The sequence below is a fragment of the Nannobrachium achirus genome (assembly GCF_963921795.1).
Source record: "Nannobrachium achirus genome assembly, chromosome: 13".
NCBI lineage: Eukaryota > Metazoa > Chordata > Actinopteri > Myctophiformes > Myctophidae > Nannobrachium > Nannobrachium achirus.
Genome location: NC_137833.1, coordinates 52,144,680 through 52,169,341, shown reverse-complemented (window position 1 = coordinate 52,169,341; position 24,662 = coordinate 52,144,680). Strand labels below are relative to the sequence as shown.

Genomic DNA, 24,662 nt, shown 5'->3' with positions numbered 1-24,662 from the left:
CACAGCAAATTGTCCTCACGGAATAGTGAGGAGAGAGAGTGGAGGACGAGAGCGGGACTGAGTAACGTAAAGACTGGGTATAAACAGTGGTCGATAGGCGGCGGAGATCGCCTTCAATAAATTAGCTTTTTTTCGGGGGCGTGTTTGTTTCTTGTTAAAGTGCTTTTAGTGACTCGGCTCCCCCCTCAGTCATTTTCTTTGTGTTATCCCTTGTTTTTGTTTGATGTTTTTTTTTTTCCCTCCTTCCCTTAGCTGGGTGGAGGGTTAGTGGGAGGGACGGGTGAATGGCAGACTGATTAAACACCAACTTAGGATGCTTTTAATGGAAGTATTAAGGCCAGAGGCTGCCGTCTTACAGCCTGGTCTCCCTCTCTCCTCTCTCTCTCTCTCTCTCTCTCTCTCTCTCTCTCTCTCTCTCTCTCTCTCTCTCTCTCTCTCTCTCTCTCTCTCTCTCTCTCTCTCTCTCTCTCTCTCTCTCTCTCTCTCTCTCTCTCTCCCTCCCTCCTCCCTCTTTCTTTCCCTCACCCCGTGCTTTTGTTAATGTTCCACAACTGAAGCACAGAGCCTAAGGCGGCGCCATTGTACGCAGAAGAGTGGATGGACTTGAAATGGAAGAGACCATAATGCCAGTGTCAACGCTCGCCTTCACCCACGTGCCATGTTATAGATAGAGAGTGCATCTCATGTAACCGTTAATGTTGTAGAGAAATATGTGAAGGAAATGTCCTGCTCTACCATACCTCTATTCTCGTTCTTCTCACAAAAGCATTATTTCTCCCACTCCTTTACACCTGTAAACCTGTGATGTGATAATAAAGATGATTCTGGAAAATGCATACAGTACATAAATGGCATGTGACAGAAGGTCTTATCCAGTGGGAAAAGTACATATTTTTTTTACTTACAGTAAGTTAAAGAATCAATACTGCACTGTAGAATTACTCTGTTACAAGTAAAAGTCCGGAATTAAAAATATACTTATAGTAAAAGTACAAACTCTTTGAAAATAGCAGATCTACAAGCTCACAACGTGTCGCGATCTGATGCGTTGTGAGTTTGTAGATCGCCCATTTTCAAATAGTCAAGGTATAAAATAGGGCTAAAGTGGTTCATGTATGTTTTATAATATTATAAAACACATCAGAAATCCATGGTTTTACATTGCTTTGACAACAACTTCTCACTGCAAATGGGCCGTTATGTCAGGTTTTCAAATATGCTCAATGCATGCATTTGTGTTTTGCTTTCTTTCTCCAGATTATTCGAGGGCTCTTCACCAAAGAAGATCGAGAAACTGAAAACCCTGTTCTGCTACTTTAGGAGAGTTGCACAAAGCAGTAAGCATTCCTTTAAAACAGAAATCACTAGGGCTGTCACAATTATTACATAATCGTCTAATCATGATTATTTGACATAATCGTGATTATTTTTCATAATCGTCATAATCGTTTCCATGTTAAAAAATGTTCATATATTTTTAAGAAAGTCAAAAGTAGTAGCGATGCGACGCGTTGTGAGCTTGTAGATCGGCTATTTCCACTATCAATGTTCTTTTTTATGTATAAAGTTGTCAAATATGTCAGTAATTTCATTGTATATTTAAGGTTATGTGTCATATCTGCCATGTGCAACTTCAAAGCCTACAAGCCAAACAGAAATGTAATTGTCAACGACAAAAACACAATAAAATCGTTAATCGCAATTATTTGAGAGAAAATTAATCGTCATGTAAAATGTCATAATCGTGACAGCCCTAGAAATCACCCATTTTCATTGGTCCCAAGCTTTTCTCTATCTGGAAAGTTATAGTGGAAACCAAAGAACGTCTCTGCAAGAAGAGTCACTAACGTTTTTACCCGGCAATCCTTGCCCGGCAGATACATCGCACTGGGTGGCAAATTCACGCCGGAAGTTCGGTGAATAACATTAGAGTCTATGAGAGCCGGCTGGACGGCTCAGTGAACAAAAAATTATTCTGAATGATAAGAGACCTATATAACGTCGTTGTCGGGTGGAAACCTCGTATCTCCAAGTTTCAAATTTGTACGTTCTTTCGCGAAGTAAAGCCCTGCTTCATCATACAAGGCCGTCGCACAAAAGTAGTGAAAACAGCAGATCTACAAGCACACAGCGCCTCGCGGTGCGAGGCGTTGTGTGCTTGTAGATTGGCTGTTTTCACTAGTTTAAATCATTTTTAAAATGATAAATGCAAAACGAACGGTTTCGGACATACAAGGTTTTCACCCGACAACGACGATAAAATACTCTGCTCAGGAATATAAAAGAAACAATGTCTCACATTGTTTTCTGCTGTGTTGCTTTTCAGTGTGTACGTTGTATAACATTATAGAGGCATCTAAAGAGCACAAAAGTACGTTTCTGAACTAGCTAGCATCGCGAGACTCCCCACCCTTTCCTGTCTGGAAACCAACTCTCGCGATAGCTCCGAGACAGAAACTATACCTGCCGCTGTTTAGATCCCTCAATAAAATGATGTACTGTGCACATTGAAAAGCAAGTGATTGTAGAAATACCTGTGATATGTCTTCTTTTATATTCCTGAACTGATTATATGATGAAGGTCTCAGACGTTCATAAATAGTTTTTGTTCATGAGCTGGTCTAGCCGGCTCTCAGACTGTTCACCGAACTTCCGGTGTCACTCGCGCCTACGGCGCTCGGGCGCGAAGAGCAGGACCAAGGTCCGCTGGCCTTCGCGCCGCTTGCAATGTTGTGGACAATAACTGTGACATATAACCATTGTATTGCTAAAAATAAGGAGGCTACTCTGTTTCCTTAACGAGACGGCAGAAGATCACTACGGTAGGAGACCCGGGCAGTACATTTGCGTTTGCCTTATCAGCGTTTGCCTTATCGGCGTTTGACTTAGAGGGATTTCCCCCTGCCAAATGGAATCAAGTGCAGAGACGTTCATTGGTCAGGAGTATCCTTTCCTGCTCATCTTGTTCCTAGGTGGAAACAGAAGCCATTGTCCTTGCATGAATAAAAGTCAACTAAAAAGTTTTAAATCTTGTTTGAAATGACAAACATGCCTACCGATGATGTCACTGGTAGGCAGGTTTTGTCCACAGTCCTTCTCTGAGACACAGATTAAGTCGCCAGAAATGGCGTCATCTTCTAATGTGTGTTAGCAGCGAGGTATCGATTATGTGGCTATAAGGTCGAAAATGGGTGACGCGATCCTTTGAGTCATATTGTGACGTGCTGTAGAATATTGCACAAAATCGGAGCTTTTCATTCGCTCAATGTGCCGTCAGGCCAACTTGTGATAATAGACGTTTGTACTTTTTCAAAGGTTTCAATAGTAGCAGGTAGGGATGGGACCATATGAAAATGTCATATCACGATTATTGTGACCAAAGAAATCGCGATATTTACGATATTATCGCGATAATCAAAATCCATAATCCTGGGGCGGAACATTTGCCAAAAAATAGCAGATCTACAAGCTCACAACGCGCCGCGAGCTTGTAGATCGGCTATTTTCTGGCATAGAGATTTGGTAGAGAGTGAAAAAAAGACTGTATCAAGTGCGTATATTATAAGTACGTTTTACCAATAGAGAGTTTAAATGCTACCGGATATGCAGCTCGGCAAATAAAAGGTGAATTGATCCCAGTGCATGACGGAGGACGATTTCACGATGAATTAGATCTCCACGATACGATTATCGTGAGTGTTTTTTATCACGATAAACGATAATATCGCTTATAGTCCCATCCCTAGTAGCAGATTTACAGCTTTTTCTATGCTATTCCTCTTGAGAGAATGTTATAGGACTTAAGTGGTTAACATGTCTGAAATACATGCGTGTGTGTGTGTGTGTGTGGGTCTCACAGTCAGCTTTCTGTCAGATGCAATAGAAAAGAGGTTATGAACCCGCACTTTTCAGTCATTGACGGTGACATGCTCTCCTTCTCTCTCAGGGCCCAAGGGTCTCGTTACCTTCACCAGACAGTGTCTGAGTAATCCACCCAGCTGGGAAAGGTACGTTATCAACCCTCTATGTCAGTGGTTCTCAATCTGTGGGTCGGGACCCCCAGGGGGGGTCCCCAAATTATTTTGGGGGGTCCCCAGATGATCATGTGAAACATTGTTTTCTCACTCAAAAGTGAACAAATCAACATAAAGTTTAAGTGAATAGAGGGTATCTGCACATGTCTAAAGTGGAAATTTAAGGACTTTTTAATACATCTAAAATGACAAATTATACATTGGTCAAATTGTCAAATATTAGAGGCTGAAATTGTGAAAATAGCAGATCTACATGCTCACAACGCCTTAGATCTGCTATTTTCACAATAGGACCATGTTGTACAAAATGTAATGCCTCAACTCTTAGTGCTCGTCAGGGTGGGGGGGTCCCCAGTTAAAATATGATTATTTTGGGGGTCGCAGCCTGAAAAGGTTGAGGACCACTGATCTATGTCAGGGGTCTTCAACAGGGGGTCCGGGACCCCTAGGAGGTCCTCCAAATCTTTGTGACTTTTTTCCCCTCCTTTTTTTATATTAACCACTTGAACCCTAGCGTCCATATTCTGAGAACCAAAAATAGCAGATCTACAAGCTCACAACGCCTCGCAGCGTTGTGAGCTTGTAGATCAGCTATTTTCGGCTTAGAAGTTTGGTGTAGAGGAGAAAAAGAGCCGACTAAGTACAGAATGAAAGGTCAAGTTTATTAAGTACTGACGCTTCAAGTGGTTAAATATCTGAAAACACAAATTGACATGAACCAAAATACTGACGATCGTGCTGTCAAACAATGAAACTATATTGAATCTATGAAAAGGTTGTGGGGGTCCCTGCTTCATCTCTCTCTCAGCTAAGGGGTCCTCGGCCTGAAAACGTTGAAGACCCCTTGCTCTATGTCGCTGTATATCACACAGACAAAACGTAACGAGTCTAATTAGGACCTGGTGTTTCATCATTTTAACACATGCAGATAGTGTATTTTTGGTGGCACAACCGAATAACCAAAAAAAAGAGGGCATTAAATAATAATTCTGCACAGATGTCTCTAGACTAGAGCATTATTATTGTAACGCCAGTCTGCCGGCGTTTTTTGCTCTTCCGTGGCTAGTGCGATTTCCCTCAGGGAGCGTCAGGGACTGAAAGTAGTCCTTTAACCCATTTAGGCTTAGAATTATTGAATGCTTTAACTATTGAAAAATAGCAGATATGCTGCGAGCTTGTAGATCTGCTATTTTAGAAAAATCACTAAAATGTGTGCAAATCTTTGAATATTTCATTTTTAAGCAAACATTTGTAACTCAAATATTTGCTTCTGGGGGGTCCCTGATACCAAATATTTTGAGACAGGGTTCGGTGGCCAAATACTTATAATTCTAGGGGTCCTTGAAAGAGTTTGAGAACCACTGATGTAGAAACATGCGTTTTTCAAAAAACCTTTGAAGGATTTAGAAGACACTTATAGAATCGGGTCAAAATCGGATAAAAATTCAAATATTCACGAGTGCTGTGCTGCGAGCTTGTAGATCTGCTATTTTTTTTAAAGTTAAGGCACAAAATAATAATACGCAATGATGTGTACCTGGTCTAACTGGGTTAAGACCCTCTAGTCATTTTGCTCCTTAACTTCAAAACAAGAACGTACTCTCTACCTACTTAGGTTTGTTTTTCCCGGGAGGGGAAAGGGGGGTTAATATTCCCAGACTTGGCCCAAGGGCACCCCGGTTACCAGCTATACCGACGAGGGACATTCCACATCAGGTTATGCAATGCTGAGCTCAAAGACTGAAACCCCAGTCCCTGTCTGTGTCACCGTGTGAAACCATGTGCCGTAGTTGTAGATGGAAGAGCGAAATAAGGACACTGCCTTTCTGTCATTTCAGAAATGAAATGACAGCCCTCCTCTGAGACACAGAGCAGAAAGAGAATTGTACCATATTATCATCAGCATTAGTGAGGATCAATTATATTGAAAATGGTTGAAGTCCTTCTTTAAAGTACCAAAAGTGAAAGTATATATCATGCATATTGTCGCATTTCAAAGGTTTTCAAAATGTGTCCAAATCTTCCTAAGGTAGCAGATCTTGGGTGCTTGTTCACAGATCTGCTAATTAGAAGTGACGAAGTGTAATATAGGGCTTTTCTTCTTTTTTCAAATATATTTGAGTGAAGAATTTGAATAAAAAAACAACTATATTTGCCTCTGAGATGTAGTGGAATGGAAGTATGAAGTTATGGAATTCACGATAAGCAAAGTGCCATATTTGAGCCGTTACTTTACACCAGGGTTCCCCAATAGGCGGCCCGCGGGCCATTTGCGGCCCGCGGCGGGCTACTGTCTGGCCCCCACCAACCCCAGTAATAATGGTGGTATAAGAGCAGCAACAACACTAGTATATCGTCGTTATCGGTGTAGCGTTAATGACAGTAATATCAATATCAATATTGATAAAAATATTAATATTAATAATAAAAAAATATTGTTTCCAAAAATGATGAAAAATATATTTTTTCTTCTCGTTCACTGTTCAAAACGTAGATTCTTTATATTAGCCTAGGCATTTAAGATTCCAGTACCAATCACATTGATTCAAAACACACAGAAAGAACGTCAAGGTCCACACTGTTTCGCTTAAGGTTAAAATGTGATTTATTATAAAAATCATAAAATGTACATTCAGACTAGCATAACTATGTCTGATCCTTCAAGCAAAAGATAGATAAATGGGTTCCTAGGGAAGTAGTAGGCATAGTATTTTAAAACCTGTCAAACTGTACAAAATAGATGGCAGGCTACTGTACATGTTATCCAGTGTTGCATAGCGTTTCCCCAAAAACATATAAATCAAAACAATCACCAAAAGAAAAGAAATGAAAGAAATGAAATAATCGAAGATCATTAAACATTCAATATCTAACCCTACTCTATCTTAGTTGCCATTGACATATGTAAACACACACTGCCTTACTTTAGAGGGTCCGTCGGCGTCACGTGTGTGGGAGTAGGAGGAGAAAGAGAGAGAGCTAGAATGCGCTAGGTCGGCCATGTTGGCTGGGTGTCGTCACCATGAGGTCTGGCCATGCGGCTTGAGTGGAGGCGGCCATCTTCTTGGATGAGAGCTGGTGGGACAGGAAGTGAGGCGTGCACCCCCCCTCGGCCTGGAGAGGGGACACAGGAAGTTTCCTGCCCTGCTGCTGTCTCAGCTCCACACCCCTCTTGGAACCGTCTGGTTGGAGGAGAGAGCGCGCGTGCTCCAAATCTCCCTGACTGGGTATCTGGCCTTCCGATGGAGGGAGAGACGGAGTACAGAGGACAGGCTTGTCCACTCTGTTATGCGTTGGTCAAAAGCATGCAAGAATTGTGAGTCCCTCCTGTATGGCACAGGAGTCTTTCAGAGAAAGGTAGAACCAGAGAACATGTGTCCCCTGGTGTATTTGCGAGCGGGACAGGAAGAGAATGTGTCTTCCCTGCTGTCCTGGTGTCCTTGTTCAAGAGCTTGTTTTTTTGGAAAAGAGAGGCTTTGGTTAGCCTGGGGAACGGCCGTCCCCGGGCAGCTGAAATAGTCTCAGAACTCCTGTTCTGGTGTGGTCTGTTCAGTGCGTTTTTTTCAAGAGAGAGAGGGAGAAACAGGAAGTCTCCTTATGTAGTGAGTGGGAGGGCTTAGTATGCTAGCCCCGCAGAAGGCGGTTGTAGAGGACAGGCTCATTGTCCATCCCACCTTGAAAAAGATGAAAATACTATACTTTCTGATAAAATGTTGGGGAACATCATGTGACATACATGTGACCAGATAATTGTAAACATTGGACTTGTGCAAACGTATAGATATGAAACCTGACCACTTTATATCATACAGAGGGCATATGGGTTAAAAAGTCGAATAACCACAGAAAAACATATTGTACACATTAAATTCAATATATATAGTTGCTGTACATCATATTGGAATACAACCATGTAGTTTTATGTTATAAAATGTCATTGCATCAAGCATTTATCCTCACATTCCATCGTTTCATTGTCTTCCACATCTTGTCTATGTGGTTAATACTGTGTGCACATGAAGAGAAGAGACCCTGGCAGGATGTCCCTTATCTGATCGGCAGGGTAATAAAACACTATACTGGCACTTTGGAATGTGGTGTTGGGTGACACCATGGAATAGAGAGTCAATATCTTTTTGGGGGGAAGAAGGGTACATTCAACCGGTCCTAACACAAAGGGTCCATTTGGTTGAATATGAGTTATGAATACAATTCATAACTTTTCGTGTCCATAACCGGCTCATACGCTACAGATCCCCCCTTTTGTCATTAAAGTCTGACGAAACGGAAGGTTGAAGTCACGACCTTTGGATGACAAAACAAAGATGAGAGCAGTAGGACACGGATGGCAGTAGTATTTACACATGTCAGATGGCAACTTTAAATGATCTTCACTAACTGATCTAGCAACACTGGGTACAACTGGAAAAGATAGTTCTACATCATGGATTAACAATTCATGAAATGAAAACCATAAATCATAGAACATAAAGTAAAACCCCTGAACATGGATAACAGTAATAACACCTAGTTCAAATAAGGAGGCTTTTGTATCACCCAGTGAAGACAGGAAAGACAGGAAAAACAAAAACAAGAAAAACAATCAAACCAAAATCATAAACAAGCCTACTCGAAATGCCTGTGGAAAAAGTGTGTACATTCAACAGGTTTCTCCGGAGAGAGATAGTTATCAGGCATTACATAGTGTATGATTTTCTCATTGGGAGCTAAAGGTTCCTAAAGGTGTTTCAAAAATTATATAAAAAAAAATGAAAATATTAGATAACAAACAAACAAGAAAATAAAACAAAAAGTTGCAATCACACGGTATATAGGTGGAGGTCATTCCCACTTATAAGAGGGAAGGCAATCATGCTTATCTATATCGTTCTTTAAATGTGTTTGTCATTATAATTCTCTTCGTCCTAAATGCCTTAGCAAATATTAGTAGTTTAACTGCTGGCCACCTCCGTTGCGGCCTGTTAAGGATATAGTCATGTAATATATGAAGTTTTGATTGGGTTTGACCGTCTGAGTATACGTTCTGTAATTGGTTTTAGTGATCCTAGCCTGCTTTCTAAGTACAAATATCAGTGGAGCTCACTCCCTTGAACTTGAGTTTATCAAGGGAGGGCATCGGGTTCTGAGTATTTAGCGTCAGAAATGAACAGGTATAGGAATGTCCCATGATGGATTAGGGAAAAACACAAGCACCCAAGCATATCAATGAGAGGTGGTTTTGTAAATAGTGGCCTAGGAAGTTTGTGATCAGCAAACCGGCTAGATTCTAACTACAATCCCGTGGGATTTGCTTCCATGAACATTTTGGCTCGGGTCTGGATGGATCAGATCCAGACACCGCTTCCTAATTATCAAGGGAGCAAACAGATTTATGGTATTCTTCCTGATGCAAGAAAAAAAACATAAAGAGAACAGGGCACACTTAGTATTGCCCAGGTGGGGCAAACCTAATGCAACTTAATGCACAGTGAATGCGCAACAATACTACATGTGCTTTATTGGGTTGAGCTATCATTTTGAAATTACCGCTGTGGTTTGAATGACCAACCAAACCCCCCTTTTTGCAAGGCGTTGATGTTCTACAGTGAGTCGTGGACCCCCCCTGTGCGGCTACTGCGTAGCAAACGCAGAGCAGAATAGGCAGCAGCAGCACACTCAAATAGATGAGCGTTGACATAAGGCGCCTCCCAAAAAGGGGTGGGGTCTGCAGAGAACTAACGTCAGGGTTTGTGAACAGACAGACATATTGGGTGGGTTCCAAAATAACACATTCCGTGGCGAGATCGGTCGCCCTAGCCTTGGCAGGGGTATTGGTGTCACCCTGACACGCACAAGCCTGTAGTCGTTGGAGGGAGACCTCCCTGTCCAACGTAGGTACTGTCTCGACCATGTGTCGACGTCCTCCCTTTAGAGAAACACACTTAACAAAGTCAGTCAAATCCACAGGATTTGGCCTGAGTAGGCTAGTGGATAGGGCGAAACCCCCCTCTGAAAGTTTGAGTATAGGACGCAGTCTCCGTAAAAAGTCGCGTCCTAAGAGCAATGGGACGTGTTCCAGTTCAGACACATATATCAGGTGCTTCACAGCCATGTGCCCTACCTGAATGAGAGACAATAAGGCCTGATGCATTTGAGTACCAGTTTCAGCGTACAGTTGAATGGGGTGAGACAACATGTGCACTTCACGGGTGGCACTTTGTGCCCGGTGTTGCAGGTCAAGGAACAAACTCTGTGACATCCCACTAATGTCCGCTGTCGTGTCCAACAGCGCTTCGTGGGTTACTTCATGTTGTAACTTCACCGGCAGGGATAGCTTCCTATACACGCTCTTTCGCGGGACTTTGGCTAACCTTTGGGTCTGCCTAGTGTCCGCAGAGGGCACGTGGGGCTTGCAAGCTCTACGCGGGAGCTGTTTCGACTCACAGACGACCGGGTCACGTTGTGTTGCGAGTGTAATACTTTGAGCCATCGACGAGGCTAAGACAACGCAGACGGAAAGGGTGAGATCAGAAAGAAGGACCCCAGGGATGAAGTCCCATGCTGAGTTGTTGACAGCCCCTGCTTTAGTAAGGGCACTTGTCTCGTCATTGAAAACTATGGCAGGTCCCAGAAGGTTTGAGTGGTTTCTGACCTTTTTACCGTATACCTGCATGTCTTGTTTGTTCGCGTTGTGATCGCGGGCAAGAACCAACTCCTTATGCTTGACGGGTTTTAACTCGGCTGTTCGAAAACCGTTTTTACGCCCGTTGGGCAAGTGATGAGTGTAGTCGAGACGGGTGTAGTGTGAGTCGGTACAAAACATTACTCCCTTATTGCCGTGCGTGGAAGCGCACCAAAGAGCGATCAGTATGCTGGAAATCACTGCAACAAGTTTGAAACACGAAGGTCTCGCCGGCGTGTTATCTATCCATACCAATTCCACCTTCGCTTGGCGAGGAGGTTTGCTGTATGAACAGATGTCAACACACACCGTAGGCGAGTCTGTGCACGTGTTGCCTTTCAAAATCTGGTCCTTTTGGGTGACATTGTTTCCCTCAGCATCTGCTGGGATGTCAGTCACGCCGTTACATGCAGTGTCTGCGAGGAGGCCCTGGAGACAGGGGCACACAAGAGTTTGTTGCTGTTGGAGGACACCCCCCTCGTTCAATGGTGGCATTGGCTTGACTACGGGTGGGCGTTTCCACGTCAGAGCGTCACACTCCACAAAGTCAGTTAGATTTAACGAATCCTGTGCAGGTTCTTCAGTAGAGAGGGTGAATTCCTCCTCTGAGAAGGCAAGTACAGATAGTAGTTGCAGTAGTAACAGGACATAGCCCAAGAGAAGTGGGAGGTATTCCATTTCAGACGCATACATTGGATGGCTTGCAGCCATGTGTCTTATCTGAAAAGGACACGAGAAGGCATGAACCATCTGAGTACTAGCCTTAGTATAAGGCCGAACACTGGGGGATTGATACAACCCGTCGCCCTCTAGGTGGGCACGCTGTGCCCGGTATTGCAGGTCAAGGAATAAACTTTGAGACATCACACTACTGTCGGCTGCTCTGTCTAACAGCGACTCGTGGGCCCATTCGCATCGCGTTGCGAGTGACAAACCACTGGTTTGTGCTATTAACGAGGCTGTAACAGCTGTGATGTGAATGTATCCGTACCTGTCAATCACCTTAAGAGTGCATGCATTGTAATCAGTGCACAGAACGTGTTCTGTGCATGGTGTGTCCTGTACTGGTGGCACATTTTCGCGGTTCTCAGCTCCTGGGCCGTGAGCGGCCATCAGGGCTGGATTGCTGTGCGTTATGAACGCAGTATTGTCTCCGGAGAGACACAGAACCCCCTTCAAGGGACACTTAGCATCTGTTACCTGCTGAGATTTAGGGTCATTAATTTTGGCAGCAAGCTCTGACAACAAAGCTGTTGCAGAACTCATGGACAGTTGTCCAATATCAAGGGATTGAATTAGGCTTTTATCACTAGGCAAAGGGCTTTCCCGTGTCGTAGGACGGGTTGACAAGCTTCCCGACCGAAGTAAATTGGCCTCGTTCGTACTTCCGTCACTGAGACTCAGTTCGTGGAACGGGCTTAGACTACAGTCACGAGAGACCTTGCCGTCAGGCAAGGAAAAGCAGTTGTGATTGTGAGAGGAGGGCCTGCGGCATCTTCTCCTCTCTCGATCAGGATCGCTCTGTCTCTCTTGAAAAGTTATATCACCTTTCGCTATGATTTCTAAAGCAAACAATTCAAGCTTGTTGCTGAGCCTCGGACGCTCCGTCTTAAAACCCTGGCAAGCCAGTTTTTTTAGAACCGGGTGAACCGTCCTGGAGTAAGGCCCCAAAATGGGTGGACCGTTAAAGTTAGCAGTCGTCATTAAGGACTTGATCATCGAGACAAAAACCTCCATGAGTACAAGATGGCGTTAGTTTGACTAACTACAGCTGTAATATCAAGGAGAAATAAATCGAACCCTGATATTTAAACTAAATATGTTTGGCTCCAAGCGTTGTTTTGGGTTTATATTCTTTTCCAAACTAATAGCACAACAATTCCTCTAGGTTCATCCAGAAAGTGAAATCAAATTCAACAGCTGTTTCTTACGATGCAAACTGTGAAAACTAATAAGTTCTGTAAATTATGAGTTTAGATAACAATCCCTCAGTTAGTCTCATAAATTAAATTAATAATTGATATGACTAGCAGGGCTTTAAGTAAAAATTCTTAATTCTTTTCAAAAAGAAAAATCTAAAGAATTCAATGGAAATTTAGATCTTAATTAAAAATAATTGTTTTCAAATACTGGATGAAGCACAAAGTAAACAGAGCTTACTAACGACCCAATAGCAAGATAGGTGTCTCCAAACCTTGAGAACAAAACTATTAAACAATAGAACAGATTAAACTGGGTTAAAAGAGATTAATCCAATGTAATCCTCTTTGACTGGGACGGTTGCTTGATTGAACAGACTAGACTGGGCTCGATGAAGGAGTCCAATCCAGTTGATCAATCACCCAAGCGTGTCAGATAGAATTTATAGAACCCTAAGGTCGGAAACACACAAAATGCAAGGTACAGTTTTGGGGAAAAGAACTACAAACTCAGAAACAATGATCGCTTACCAGTGTTGGGCAGAACACTGGTTGGTCAGACGCTTAAAGAAAATGAAATACTGCTTCTAGCTAACTGATGGAACAAACTCACTACAGTGTGTTTGCTATGTAGATTACTCACTGTTAAAACAAATCTAGTGCAAATGGCTGGACAATGCTCAGCATGCAAGCAGACCATATAGCCCTCACTGTCATAAACTTACAGGCCTGTGTGTAAAGGACGCAGGACTGGAGAGACAGTTTTATTGTCTCTCCTTTCTGTAGTTTTGTTTATGACTGGAGTCAGGGAGGTGCCTTGGCCTGACGGGGAAAAGTTTGAAAACAGGTAATCAAATAGCAAAGATGTACTGTAGGTCCAGTGTTTGTCAAAACTCATGCACAGCCAAGCGTGCGTGTTTTGATGGAAGTTGGACAAATGAGCGAGAGAGATGAGTTCCTTCTGAGTTATGGCTAAAGCGTTTTTCGTCAGATGGTCCAGACGAAATGAAAACGACTGGCTGATCTGACAGTATGCGGACACAAAGTGTCCTTAATAGATAAAGGAAGGATAGAAGAAATAAAAACAATTGATTGGCGTAATTGCAGGATTTGACAAAGATATTTTCAAACCACGGTGACCGAGATAATGAAGTAATTAATATACTAAACCGGATTACGAGTTAATCCAATTTGTCTTTATTGGCTGGAACGATTGTTTGTTTGATTGACTAAACTGGAGCATGAAAGAGCCCAAATCAGTGATCAATCAATCAACCGTGTCAGCTATATAATTCCTATAGGTCTCCGAGGTTAGAGAATATCTTTGTCAAATCCTGCAATTACGCCAATCAATTGTTTTTATTTCTTCTATCCTTCCTTTATCTATTAAGGACACTTTGTGTCCGCATACTGTCAGATCAGCCTTAATACTGTATCCATATTCAGTATTCATATGTGCACTACATCGGGTGGAAACCTTGTATGTCCAAAACCTTTCGTTTTGTATTTATCATCTAAAAAATGTACTAAACTAGTGAAAACAGCCGATCTACAAGCACACAACGCCTCGCGATCTGCTGTTTTCACTAGTTTTGTGCGACGATCTTGTATGATGAAGCAGGGCTTTGCTTTACCAAAAAACGTACACATTTGAAATAGAGATACGAGGTTTCTGCCTGAGAGTGACGATATGTGAACTGTCGCTGGAGTAGTGGAAACGCCACCGTCGCCCCCCCTGCAATGCTGTGGCCCTCGGCTTGGTACCCTGGGCATAATTCGGACCTTGGGGAAAACGAATTGGGGAACCCTGCTTTACACCGATGCCTCCCATCATAATGCGGGTCAATCCTTGGTGGGGGAAAGATTACAATCCTCCCATTGTTGTTCCCGTTCCCCAGTTCCCAGACCTTGCTGAAGAGGCTTCATATCACCTGCGAGGGGACGATCGAGGATGACGGATACGGGATGCTGCAGGTAGGACCCTTCTCACTCCCATGGATTGATTGATTTTTGCTCTGACACTGCACTTGTCTGTCTGGCAGGTGGTGTCGCACCAAATTCTGGGCCCTGGGTACAAGGATTCACTTTGGGGGGCCCCCCGTGAATGTTCTTCATAGGGGGAGGGGGTTTAACCCATTTAGACTGGGGACGCATTAGTACGCATTATTTTGTGCTTTTAAAGCTCTGTCCACACCGGCGAATTAGCGAAAGCGACGTGAATAAGCGAACCAAAAAGGCGAAGAATTCGCCATTCGCCCTTTTCCATACACACCAAAAAGCGACGCGAATATGCGTATAATATTCGCTTAATTCGTCTAAAAACGAGGGGGCGATATCTGCCTGCATAGCCACAGGAGAAAGGAGAAGAAAGGAGAGGAGAGAGGAGAACGGAGACAGGGAAACAAATAAAACAATGGAAACTATATCCTCAAGTGATGATGAGACCTGGCCGTGGTTGTTAGCCTATTAAATAAGAAAAAGAACAGAAGAGACAAGTGACAACACGCGTTCTCCGTTCCCCCTCCCCTCAGCTCCGGCCGGGGGCAGAGTAGACACTAGACAGGGTCGGTCAGTGTTTTATCATGTCAATCATTATGTGTATTACCCGAGAGGACCCAAGAGGACCCGTACTGTGTGTGTACTTTCTGCTTTTTATGCAAACTGTAAAGCAATCAATCAATGTGTGTGTGTGCGCGCGCTGTTTAACGTGTGTGCTGTGTTTAGGCTGGCCTGACCTAGGATCATGGTCTGTTAGCCGTGAGGCAGCGAGATGAATGGCTGTGTAACAGTGAGATGATAATGCTGGTCTAGGATCAGTTTAACAGCAGGGGGAAAAGATATTGGTGCGTGCGTAATGCATGCGTGATGCGTAGCCTGCTGCCAGGATGATGAGATAGCAGCCGCGACCGCGTACAAGTTAAACCATGACTTTTCTCTCTGTAGTTAGAAAATAGCCTAAAAGTATTCCTTTTAATCTCTGGCTTTTGTTTCGATCTTAATATTATAGATTCCTTGGTAGCCTTCTTCTGCCTGTCAATCAGTTAACAGCGCACGCTGCACGGCTGCAGTGAAAGAGGGTTTTAATAATGATTAAATGGTCGGGTCTCTCGGAAATAAAAGGATCTCGGTCTGTAAAAAAAGAGTCAGTGTAAAGTAACTAAAAGTAGCCTACATTTACTTGAGTAGCCTGTACTTGTAGGTATTTGTACTTGAGTCGAATTTCCAGTACTTTCCTTCTAATCGACTCATTTCGGATCCTATTGTAGGCTATTTAATACCCAGCGATTTATTTTTAAACATTAGTCTTTTTGCAGATATAAAGTAGCCTACAATAACAAACACATAAACCATGTTTTTACCAGTAAGACATTCGAGTAGGCTACTTTTCCCAAGCAGCCACGCAGACGAGACACGGAAAAGGAGAAAGACACTGTTCCCCTCGGCCTCAATGTAACGTGAAGGTCCCTCCACCATTCTCTCTCTCTCTCTTGAAATAGGGTAGAGTGAGGTTACTTTGATACAGAGAGAGAGAGGAATTCGCCTTTGAACGTTCGCTTAATTCGACACAAGGGCGAATAAAAAACAGACGCCTTTTCGCTTTTTCGAAATTCGCGTTTGGTGTGGATGCTTCCATTGACTTTATAAGGTTTTAAACAAAAGGCGAATAATACGCTAATTCGCTATTCGCCAATTCGCCCTCTGTGTGTACGAACCTTAACTATTGACAAATAGCAGTGCGAGCTTGTAGATCTGCTATTTAAGATTGTGATCTTTCTTTGTCAGTGGTGCTCAAACCTTTTCATGTGAAGGACCCCCAAAATGATATGTTTTTGGCCACAGACCCCCATCTCAAAATTTTAGTTACAAATGTTCGCTTAAAAGATTCATAATTCAAAGCTTTCAGCGCAGCACTCAGTGCCACGCTGTGAGCTTGTATATCTGCTATTTTTCAATAGCTAAAGTATATGAAATAATTAAGGCCCCTCCACCTTGGGCCCTAGAACTCAGTAACACTTTCTCCCCCCCTTGTGACGCCCCTGCTGTCTGGAGGGTGAACTAAGTAAAGAGCCAGCCAGCCAGTACACCGGCAGCGCTTTATACAATACAAGAAGAAAGCTTTTTGCCCCGCTTTTAACAAAGTTATTGCCCACATCAGCGTGTACCAAGTTTGAGCACCCACTACTATCCCAGCGCTGGTGAACATTTGACAAAGATCGTAGATCGTCTATTTTCGGCGTAGAGAATTGGTGTATAGTGGAAAGGATGCTTGCCCTACTCCCTCCCTATCTTCTTTCTCCCTCTCTCTCTCTCTCTCTCTCTCCTTCCCCCTCTCCCAACCATCTGCCCCCTCCCTCTCTGTCGTTCTTTCTCTATCTCTATCTCTCTCTCTTTCTCCATCTCTTTCATTCTCGCTGATGGAGCTCCTGGTCTGATATGACCCCCTGTATCCCTCCCTATCTTCTAACTATTAATTTACCGATTGTCTGTCTGTCTGTCTGATGTTTGTCTGTACTCTAACGTCATACTGATGTCTCAGACTGGCCTGGACAGGGAACACCATACAGTATATGGGCATAAAAGAGATCCAGACAGACAGAGATAAGATATCTCCTTATAATGTTGGTGCATGAAAGGGACACTGACAGACAGACAGACAGAAACAACGAGTTTTGCACAACTACTGTTGATGCCAATGTTGTCTATTCTGCCCAACGGGCACCGGTCTATATATATCTAATAAATCTATGGAATCTCTCCATATTTGTCCATCTGTCCCCTGCATATCTGGAGAACCGTCCAACCGAAAGAGAGGAATTCTCCCAGGCCAGTCTCGATTGCGACCGAGTATTTCCCGGTGAATCTGTGCGCAAAGGTGGGGGCCGATGGGCAAGGAGGGTTGCGAGCTTATGAGAAACAACTAAAATAAGACCTTAAAACCTGGCGAAAACAGTTGCGTGCATTAGCGGAAGATGACGATAAAGGAAATCATTTAATGGAAAACATTAAATTAACTTCTGAAAAGCCTACACGGCCTTAAAACATGGCAAAACAGTTGTGTGCATTAGCGCGAGATTAGATGAGGATAAAGGAAATCTTTAAATGGAAAACATTAAATTAACTTCTGAAAAGGCTTCTAAGCCTACACTAATAGCCTACTAAAAACTAGTGAACCGCGATCACGTGAATAATTGTGGTTGTAAACAATAACACAGACAATATAAATCCTTAGTCTAGTTGTGGGAAGAAAAGGATATCATCATGGCCCCAAATAACGTTTAAATATCTTGCAATTGGTGACGAGTCTCTTACTAAATCGGCAAGATTACATTACATAACATGATACATAAAAGCTAAGCTATCGCCTCTCCATCATCAGCAATAGTCAGTGGTGCGTGTCCCCCACACTCCCAAGCCCCCACCGTTGCGCACAGATTCACCGGCGTCTCGATTCGCTCAAGGGGAACACACACCGGACACAGCGCGGAAGCGGCGCGTCAAAACATGCGGCCCCATAATTTTCAATGAACTAACCCACACCGGCGGCGTCAGACGTGGGTCTGCCGCCTCGCCTGCCGCGCAGATACGCCGCTGTTCTATTTTTCCAGCGTTGCCGCGCGGTGAACATGTTCTCCCATGGTTCTCCCCACCGGGAGAAATGGATGTGCTGTGTGGCAGGCTTGCAGCGCGCCGCATCCAGTTGGGGTTAGCGCTCGGCACTTCGCGTGCGTCGATACCGCGACGCGACGCTAGGCAGCCGCCTGCGTCCAGTATGTGCTCCCCTTCAACCTCATTGAAGTGAAAGTTATGGAACTCGTCCTAGCTGGTCTTGAGTCACTCAACGGTCAACAGACATCAGAACTCGAGACGATGATCTACAGTAAATATGGCGAGCTAGCTTTGAAAGTCTCGCGTCAAACTGCACCACAATGTTATAGAATAGTTAGTGGGGGCACCTGCTTCGTCTTCTCTCTCAGCTAAGTGGTCCTTGGCCTGAAAAGAAATGTCGATGTCAAAAAATCTTTTGACGTGATATCGCTGCTCACCCCTTTTTGTTTTTGTTTTTGGAGCGTGGATAGGAGTGTCAAACAGACTGTCAGGAGGGGCGAGGGGTTTATTTGTGCTTACTGGCCCACAGCAGCCGTGCGTATCCGAGGCCCATGACGATACTGACACGGGATGGGGGATGGGGTTGGTGGTGCGGGGGACTCTTTGGAAAACCGCTCATCTGCAGCATCTGCCGTGTCTATTAGCCAAATCGCTCATCTCGTCACTTCCTTTAAAGTCCTTCACCCCCTAACCTCAACCCCCACCCCCTCCTCTAATCAGACCCCCCCCCCCATGACAGAATGACAGAAAGTCCCGTCTCCTAAACGGTGCCGTCAAACTGCCAGCTCGGGTGCTCCCCCCCCCCAATCCCCGACAGATTGCCCCCGGGAGACGTCCCCTCAGCTCGCTCCTCTGCATGCACCCCCCCCCTTCTCACCTCATCCAGTGTCTTGACTTCCACCCTAGACCCCCCTCTGAGCTGATCTACCCCCCTGTGTGAGGCCCGTCAGCTGTCAGCCGAAAGGGAAAACAAACACTCTAGAGGGGATGGAGCGATGCACCGCACACAGATAGAGGCCAGAAGTATAAAGCCTTGTATGTCCAAAACTGTTCTTTTTGCATTTATCATTTTAAAAATGATTTAAACTAGTGAAAACAGCCGATCTACAAGCACACAACGCCTCGCACCGCGCTTGTAGATCTTCTGTTTTAACTACTTTTGTGCGACGGCCTTGTATGATGAAGCAGGGCTTTACTTTGCTAAAGAATGTACACATTTGAAACTTGGAGATACGAGGTTTCCACCCGACAACGACGATATATACGGTATATATATATATATATATATATATAATATATATATATACACACACACACGCTTACTAGTTGTCGGAGAGGTCAGACGAGCACAGATGAGAGCGTGTTTGACCTACGAGAGCTGAGAGGGAGACGATGCTGACACAGGGTCTCATCTGCCTTTTTAAAAGGTCTATTTATTTATATAGTGCCTTTATCCAAAGCCCTTTACAATGTGCTTTACATTCACTCATTCAAACGCACGCACGCACGCACGCACGCACGCACGCACGCACGCACACACACACACACACACACACACACACACACACACACACACACACACACACACACACACACACACACACACACACACACACACACACACACAGGTTTGCAATTGCTACTTTGTGGGGACATTACACATAGTCTACTATCTTTGTGGGGACATTCCATTCATTTTAACCCTAACCCTAAACCCTAACCCTTAACCTAACCCCTAAAGACCTTGTGGGGACGTATTAATTTATCCCCACATGGTTTTTTCCCTGGATTGTACTATCTTTGTGGGGACATGAGGTCCCCACAAAGATAGCTTTGCAAGCCCACACACACACACACACACACACACACACACACACACACACACACACACACACACACACACACACACCAACGGAAGAGGTAACCATGCAAGGCACCAATGTGCTCATCAGGAGCACTTAGGGGTTCAGTGTCGTTGCCTTGTTGCTCATGGACACTTGGACAGTAACACGGGCCCGGGAATCAGACCGGGAACCTACCGATTCTCAAGCACCCATTCTACCTACTGAGCCACTGGCGCCCTTTATCTGGGCGCCAGTGGACATCATTTATCTGTTTGGCCACAGCTGCATTTGCACAAATAAAAATGGAGATGGATGGATGATAGACGGACCGCTTTGATTTCAGTGTTTGATAAGTATTAAAGGAATAGTTCACCTCATAATTTGATGCCCAGCAGTGGTTCCCTATGGAGACGCAAAGAACCTGCTTCGTTCCCTATGGAGACACAAAGAGTCTCCTCAAATTATTGTCTTAGGAATGCGAGAAAAAACGAAATAATATACATTAATTCAAGTCTCCTTGGGGTGAGTAATTGATAGTAAAAAAGTCATTTGGGGGGTAAAGTATCTCTTTTAAGGCCGGTTGGTCTCTCAGCCTTTTCTGGGTCAGGGTCCACTTGATAATCTCCAAATACTGGTGGGCGATATGGTGATAATTATCGTTGAGACGATACAATGTCTCCACGATATGCCTTTTCAGAGGTATCGTATATATTGTAATACAATTGATGGAGCCTTATAAGAAATCCTGTGTAATCGTTAATACAGAGATTAGTTGCAGCATTTAACTCTTACTGTGCCAATCCCAAACTAGTTCGGCTTTATTTGTCCTTATCAGGGTGCCGATCCCGAATCTGTTTACACGGCCCGCGAGAGCGTCGCGCCACCGATATTTACCATCCACTCCAATGCAATCCAGGACCTTTAGAGCTAATTTTCTCTGTTCCATGCATATCCATGAGGTGTGCAAGGTTTAATCATGGCTAAATCGCCGAAAATAGGGCTTCTAAAATGCTTGGTAGCCAATAGCTAACTTCAAGCTAACTTCATCCTGTTCCTGTACTTGCACAAAGGAAAGTGTTCAGGCGAGTCATGGCTGCGCACGGCTTGTGCATATACCAGCGCTTGTCTATGTAGGATTCTATGGCCATTGGGCGCCCTCTAGTGGTGAAAAGGTGGCATTGAAAGAGTTAAGTTAAACCTGCATTTTTGTCTGAATCAGTAGTTCTCAAACTTTAAAATGTCAAGGTCTCCCCTTAACCATTTGGTTTCATTTGTATACTGTCAGAGTTACATACTTGTAAAGTTCAATTTAGACCTCCCAAAAGGAACCCAGAGAGTCCAGTTTTTGTCAAGTAACTTGGAAAAATAACCATAAAGACCAACGTGAAAAAGAATCGTGATGATATTGTGTATCGTGATACAGCTTGGAAAAATAACGTGATATTGTATTTTTCCATAATTGCCCACCCCTATCTCCAAAGCGCCCCCCACCTCATGGTCCTCCCATCTGGCCACTTAACAGCTGCCTTGTTAAGTGGTCAGAATGGGTGGGCCGCATGCGTTTTCAGAGCATGTTCACTTTAGTACTCAATCAATGGAGTGTGTTGTTCTGGCTGGGATCAATATACTTTTAACTTCCTATTTGTCACAATGAAAACTCATCTGTCAAGGTATGTCAAACATGCCATGAAGGGTTTGACATCATTTTTTCTTCTCTTTCTTATACACAAGGTACCTTCTTTTGTTTTTACACAAATATTGTAGACTTTGTCCTACTGACGATGACAGCACGTACTATACCAGGGTTCCCCAATAGGCGGCCCGCGGACCATTTGCGGCCCGCGGGGGCTACTGTCTGGCCCCCACCAACCCCAGTAATAATGGTGGTATAAGAGCATTGTCGGGTGGAAATCTTGTATCTCCAAATTTGTACGTTCTTTCGCAAATCACACAAGGCCGTCGCACAAAAGAAGTGAAAACAGCCGATCTACAAGCACACAACGCCTCGCACCGCGAGGCGTTGTGTGCTTGTAGATCGTCTGTTTTCACTAGTTTACATAATTTTTAAAATGATAAATGCAAAACGAATGGTTTTGGACATACAAGATTCTCACCACAATGTCTGAACTGAAGCAGTCACTGCAGAAGCAGGAACGCCACCGTCGCCCCCTGCATTGTTGTGGCCCTCGGCTTGGTACCCTAGACATGATTCGGCCCTTGGGGAAAACTAATTGGGGAACCCTGTACTATACTGTATCTGTAATTGCTGATCCTAACTTCTAAATGTCTGATCCTGAACCTAAACCCCAACCTTCTCTTGTGAGGACCAGTACATTGGTCTTACAGTTAGTATCAAAACCTCATGTCAATGAGTCAGTCAGTCACGCCTCATGTCACGCTCCATATATGGCCTTTGGTCCTTTTATGCCTATATATGGAGATGCCTTGATGCCATCAATATAGAGAAACGAAGCCATGTCGTCATTTGTGCGTAATGACGCCCTCTAGGGGGTTCATGCTGGTATTGTTTTGTATTCAAATCACCATTGGGAAATTTGCGATTGCCGCATATAAGGACTGTGTTAAAAAAATAAACACACCATGTGCGCGTTTCTGTCAGCGGGGGAGTTCTGCATAGTTTATGATATTCATTCATATCTGATATAGCCTGTTGTCAGAGAAAATGTAATCAACGCTGTCCTAAATGTTGGAAACTACAGAGAGACACTCGTGTCTGGGACAGACTGTCGCTGAGAGCATGTCCGCGCACATGGTGTGTTTATATTTTTAACACAGTTCTTATATGCGGTGATCGCAAATTCCTCAATGGCGATTTGAATACAAAACAATACCAGCATGAACCCCGTAGAGGGCGACATTTCACGCCATTTCACGGAAGTGACATCACACTTCGCTGCTGAATTAAGCCCATATCTGGACTATTATTGTGTCAGTCTCATGATAACCAGTGTGGTTTTCATGAGTCACACTTGCAAACGAATTCAGTCCTTCTCACTTTTATGCCCATATATGGAGATATATACATTACACACACACACACGCACGCACGCACACACACACACACACACACACACACACACACACACACACACACACACACACACACACACACACACACACACACACACACACACACACACACACACACCTGTCTTTACCAAGACAAACAGATGGATGGACGGATGGATGGATGATAGTCATGAATGGTACACACACACGCGTAGTTAGTCAGAACAGAGAGATGTTCAGATATTCATGGATGAATATCTGACGAGGAGGGAGCGGGTCTCGCGGGGTCAATCCGTCGCTGGCTGGCAGTTTGACGGCACCGTTTAGGAGCAGGCGGAGTGTGCTGGTCTGTGTTGGCGTCTCACTTCCTAAAGTCATGCTATTGTCTGCCCTGCTGCCTCATTAGCAGCAGTAAGCACCGCTCCATTGATATGCAACAGGGACACCATGTTTTAAAGTGCTCTCTTTGTCACGGCACTCCCCCAGTTGGGCTTTCACATTCAGGCCAGCAAGCATGAGTTTGATTGATTGATTGATTGATTGATTGATGACTTTATTAGAAGTTTGCATAGAAAAAGGTACAGTTTCATGACAGTACAGTTCACTGGTACAAGGTCAACTAAAAGGAGATCCCAGTAAGCTTTTCGGCTTATTTACACAGGAAACCATTTAAGTATCTCATATAACATTGAATGACAGACGGATAGAACACAGTACTATGCAGTAGATAGTCCGAAAAAAAGAACAGTGCAAAAAATATATATACAGTAGATATTTACAATAGAAGGGTCAGGGGGAGGGTAAGGCTGTGCTAGGTTGATTTTTACCAGTTACGAGCGGCTGCCGCTAGTAAGTGGTTTTTCAGGGCGATTTTAAAGGATGTTAGGGATTTACACTCCTTTAAGGCCTTCGGTAAGGCGTTCCACATTTTGGTAGTATAGCAGGAGAACGAGTTTGACCCTTTGTTTGAGCTGACTCTGGGTTGAACGTGATCTGTGGCGCTGCCTCTGGTGTTGTAAGTTTGTGGTTGTTTTGTTGGTTGTTGGGTGGGCGGAACACGCCCCTTGTGTGCGCACATGCACATACACGGCAGTTGCCCTTACTGTAACTAAAGTTTTCAAATAAATGTAGTGGAGTAAAAGTACAATATGTGGATCCAAGATGTAGAGTAAAGTAAAAATAACTCAAAAGTGCCACATTGTCAAATATTACGTAAGAAAGAGATAGTCATTGTGAAAATAGCAGATCTACAATCTTACAATTCCATGTGCGATTGTGCGTGTCAGGGTAGGGGGGGTCCCCAGTTCAAATATGATTATTTTGGGGTGTCACGGCCCAAAAGGTTTGGGAACCCTAACCCTTAGTTTAAAGGAGCTATAGTCAACTTTTTCATTGTAGGTGTACATCCTAGTCTACAGACTAGGATGTAAACAAAGTACGGGCCCTGTAAATGTAAACAAAGGGCCAAAATGATTATTTTATCATTATTTTACGCTTTTTGTGGTCATTTTTTAATTGAAACACATATATGAAGCTTATTTTTTTA

At 43.8% G+C, this 24,662-nt stretch overlaps 1 protein-coding gene across 1 annotated transcript in view; it reads left to right on the top strand.

Moving 5' to 3' along the window:
• Positions 1 to 24,662, top strand: part of LOC308297663 (poly(ADP-ribose) glycohydrolase-like) — a 116,700-nt gene that overhangs the window by 45,872 nt on the left and 46,166 nt on the right. The window contains exons 10-12 of the mRNA XM_080741195.1: positions 1,258 to 1,337; positions 3,947 to 4,007; positions 14,534 to 14,609. Of these exons, the coding sequence (XP_080597321.1) occupies positions 1,258 to 1,337; positions 3,947 to 4,007; positions 14,534 to 14,609 (217 nt within the window). The remainder of the gene's footprint in view (positions 1 to 1,257; positions 1,338 to 3,946; positions 4,008 to 14,533; positions 14,610 to 24,662) is intronic.